The following is a 4,374-nucleotide window of genomic DNA, read 5'->3' on the forward strand; positions in this document are numbered from 1 at the left end:
CATGAAGTTGGTATATTTTCCAATGTCAGCTGCATTCTATCCTTCGCAAAAGACGTGCCATTGTTATATTGACGTCGCTGCAATGCCTTGGCCTCAAACCGTTGCCTTAGCCTGACCAGCTACTTGCACCTGATTGCACAGCTAACGTGTGTGGCAAGGAATGCGAGGCGGTGAAGGCAGTTAGCAAGAACAATGCAGAGGATGCCTTTCTGAGTCTCTTAATGAAAACGCTTAGAAAATGCCCGCATTATAGGCTTACATTTTAATGTGTAGTCCAACAGTTTTCGCTTTCGTTTCAGTTACATGTCCTGTTAAATAATGTGCATGGTTTTTGTCGTTTGTAGTTTGGTGGGTCATATTTTTTTTCGTATTTTTTTCTTTATATATGCACTCTGGCTTGAACCAGATGGGACCTTCTACCAGATGATGGCTTAAAGGTCTGTCACTTTTGGAGAAGCATTCATCAAGAAACTTATGTATTACTGTTAAAAAAAAAAATGCTTTGTTTCCATTTAACGTTTTCTGAATTCAACTGGTACTAGAACTGCAACTGTCCGTATCGTATTCGGACCTACAATGCTTTGAACAGCTTAGTTTTCATCATTCTTAGCAGTTTTAAGCTGACGTTACTGAAAAGAAAAAAAAAATGGAATAAGCAGCAGACTCAGACAGATGTATTGCATACCTGACATTGTCCTGTCCACCTGTAAGCACTCTGAGTCTGGTACACTTTGTTTGTGATGATCTTTTCTCACTTACAACATAGGTATTCACATTTCTTTGTAGTGTCTCCCACACACCCTCAACCCCCACCCCCCCTTTTTGGGGGGGTGGGGGTGGGGGGCGAGGGGGGGCGGAATGGGGGGGGGAGAGCATTTCAACGTTTTCTGAAACGCAGAGGCTCTGTCTGTCTACAATAGTTGTGTTGATCGTTCGTGCTTCTTCGGTTATGACCCATGTGTTTTGTTGTGTCCATAGTTTGGTCACTTCAACGACACGGGTATGGAGTGTTGTTGGAGACACACTGCTGTATTTCTTCACAAGCTGTCCGCTGATAAACAACAGCTCAAACACAAGTCGCTGAAGATAAAAATCAACAATGACTGCATGTGCAGGTTGGTCTCTTGTAAATGTCATACCATCTGATCTATAAGGTTACAACTGTACACTGGCATTTCTTGTTAACATTGTTTCAAGCAACAACTCCAGCACAACAATGGACACCCCGCTTGCCAAGTCCACCACCACTACGTCAACCCATCCAACCCCAACCCCTTACCCTCTCCCCCTTCTCTCCCCCCCTACCCCCTACCCTTCCCCTTCATCGTCCATCAGAGGACAGAGGTCACCATCACGTCCCCCCCTTCCCTCCCTTCTTGTCGGCGGGCCCCTCCTGAACCAGCGTGGTCTCGAACAGCGTGAAGGCGGACACGAGCAGCACGATCAGGTAGATGAAGAAGAAGAGGCGGTCCAGCACCAGGGCCACCACCTTCCACTCCCGGGCCCTCTTCTCCATGTCGTCCTTGTCCGCCTGTGCGGTCCGACATGGCCTTCAGGTGCCTCCGGATCTCCTTCACCTCCCACTCCAGGCTGCTGCACTGTGACGGCAGGTTGCCCAGGGTCTCCGCAGACACGTCCGGGTCGCTGCCCAGGTTGGGGTTCCCGTTGGAGGTGGGTGGCGGATGCTGCCAGGGGACTTCGCCCTGCATTTCGAACATGCCCACTCGGTCGTACTTGATCTCCTGGTGGCGCTTCTCGCGGTTGTTCTTGACGTAGAGCGCCGCCTTGGTGTTGCTGGCCTGGTCCATGAGCCCCACCAGCTGGGCCCGCATGCAGAAGACCCTTGCGAAGACGTCCAGCATCAGCTGCCCACAACAACAGACATAATAGGTACAAGGGGGTCGGGGGTTCTTGCCAGACCTTTCTTCGGGGAGGGAAGGGGGGGGACATCGACAGAGGGTGTGTGTGTGTGTGTGTGTGTGTGTGTGTGTGTGTGTGTGTGTGTGTGTGTGTCCTTGTGTGTGTGTGTGTGTGTGTGCTTGTGTGTGTGTGTGTGTGTGTGTGTGTGTGTGCTTGTGTGTGTGTGTGTGTGTGTGTGTGTGTGTGTGTGTGTGTGTGTGTGTGTGTACGTGTGTGCGTGTACAGTGTTTGTGTGTGTGTGTTGTCCATAAAAAAAAAATATTTTAATGTCTTTCCACAGCAGGATATAGAAATATTGTTCTCGCGTGTGGGTGGGTAAAAAAATGTGCGCGCGTGCGTGTGTGTGTGTGTGTATGTGTGTGTGTGTGCATGCGCGCGCGTGCGCGCGTGCGAGTGTGAATGTGTGTACTCTGTTTTGATCGTAACGCCTTTTCACCACAGGAGTCAAGAAGACTGTCCACATGAAAGACACAAGATGTTTAGATACGAGCACAAGGTTACAAGAATAACGAAACACAAATATTCAGACACACGGAACGCAATCAAAGAAAATCCTGCTTTTTTTACAAAACGCATTCAGCTGGCATCATGGAAAAAACCAATAAACAGAAACATCCATGTGCAGCAAAGCAGTAAACATCAATACTAAGAATACAGAAAAAAGGGGAAGTTTTGGCCTAGAGGTGAAGAGTCCGCAAAGGAAGCGAGATGATCTGTGTGCACTGGTTCGAACCCTCACACTCACCAGTGCTTTCTCTCTCTGGAGAAAAAAAAAGGGGGGGGGGAGTAAGTGGGGGTTGGGGGGGGGGGGGCGGGAGGGGGAGAATGCAGGAACAAACCAAAAAAAAAAAAAGAAAAGAAAACTAAAACAGGGGTGGCGCTTTCAGTGCAGATACGCGCTCTCCCTCTGGAAAGCAGCCCTATTTCACACGGTCAAATCTGTAGTGACAGAGCAGTAAAATAAATCAATATAGATCCAATAAACAAAAGAAACAACCTGTAAATGATCATCACGTTTGTTTGTTTTTTTGTTTGTTTGTTTTTTTAATTTATTTAATTTGTTATGGTGCAGAGTAAAAAAGATTGTAAATGATTTGTTGTTGTTGTTTGTTTGTTTGTTTTTTGTCGTTGTTTTTTGGAGGGGTGGGGGTGTTTTGTTTTGTTTTGTTTTTCTTGTTATGAGTTACTAATAAGAAAACCGACCTTTTTGAAGAGTCTGGGAACTTGTGTTCTGGAGCCATGGAAGTACAGGTTGACCACCACCACGGACAGTAGAGTGGACAGTGTGATCAGGATCATGTTTAAACAGTAATAGGCACCTGAAAACAACAACAACAAGCCCAATGAATTAAGTATACATTACTGTGTGATTGTACAATATAGTTGGTAGAGTAGTCATTGAAAACAAAACACACACACACACATACACACACACACACAAATTAAAATGAAAAAAAGGGTGGCGCTGTAGTGTAGCGACGCGCTCTCCCTCCGATTTTCACACAGAGAAATCTGTTGTGATAAAAAAAAAAAGAAGTACAAATACAAGTGCTTATCACAGGCACACAACACCATGCTGAAACGAGGGTTCGAACCTTGATCACTGGTGAACACTGAAACAGATGTTAAACGTGTTAACCAATACTGCCCCGGCACAGCCAGACACCGAGACAGGTCTACCATAATTTCAAGCGAAATAATGTCCCACATGGGGGTGTGCAAGCAAAGCAGTATCTCACATATGTGTGTGTGTGTGCAAGCAATAGACAGTCACTTACCAGCTCATGGGGGCGTCACTGCGTTCGGAAAATCCATATAAGCTACACCACATCTGCCAGGCAGATGCCTGAGCCTTAGTCATGCCTTGAGTGCATGAGTATATATTTGTGCTGGTATCAGAGTGGGCTTCTTTCTGCATAATTTTGCCACGAGACAACACATTTGTTACCATTGAGTCTTTTTCAGTGCGCAAAGTGCGTGCTGCACACGGGACCTCGGTTTATCGTCACATCAGAGTGGCTAGACGCTCACGTGGGAGAAGGGCAAGGGCGAGATTCGAACCCACACACTCAGGGACACTGGATTGGCTGATAAGCGTCTTAACCATACGGCCATTTTCATCCCTAGGTGAAAACGAAAATCAGGCAAATACCACACACACACACACACACACACATGCATGATGGTCATGTCCTGCCCAGCTCACCGATCAGAGGTATACTGGACGCCGCAGGGGGTGTGGATTCTGCCAGCAGTAACAAGAGGACGAAGAACGCCACGAAGATGTTCATACCTGAACCACACAACATCACCATGTGACTTCACCGCTCTTCCATTTAGAGGGAAAAAGAAAATTATATGCACACACAATCAAACGCACGCACGCACGCACGCACGCACGCACCCACACACACACACACACACACACACACACACACGTACACACATGCTGCC

General features: G+C 47.1%; 1 protein-coding gene across 1 annotated transcript in view; it reads right to left on the reverse strand.

Moving 5' to 3' along the window:
• Positions 1-1,351: 1,351 nt before the first annotated feature.
• Positions 1,352-4,374, reverse strand: part of LOC143293683 (acetylcholine receptor subunit alpha-type acr-16-like) — a 220,687-nt gene continuing 217,664 nt past the window's right edge. The window contains 4 exon segments of the mRNA XM_076604885.1: positions 1,352-1,531; positions 1,533-1,865; positions 3,124-3,239; positions 4,127-4,213. Coding sequence (XP_076461000.1) covers positions 1,352-1,531; positions 1,533-1,865; positions 3,124-3,239; positions 4,127-4,213 — 716 coding nt within the window.

Source organism: Babylonia areolata, chromosome 1 (assembly GCF_041734735.1).
Source record: "Babylonia areolata isolate BAREFJ2019XMU chromosome 1, ASM4173473v1, whole genome shotgun sequence".
Lineage (NCBI taxonomy): Eukaryota > Metazoa > Mollusca > Gastropoda > Neogastropoda > Buccinidae > Babylonia > Babylonia areolata.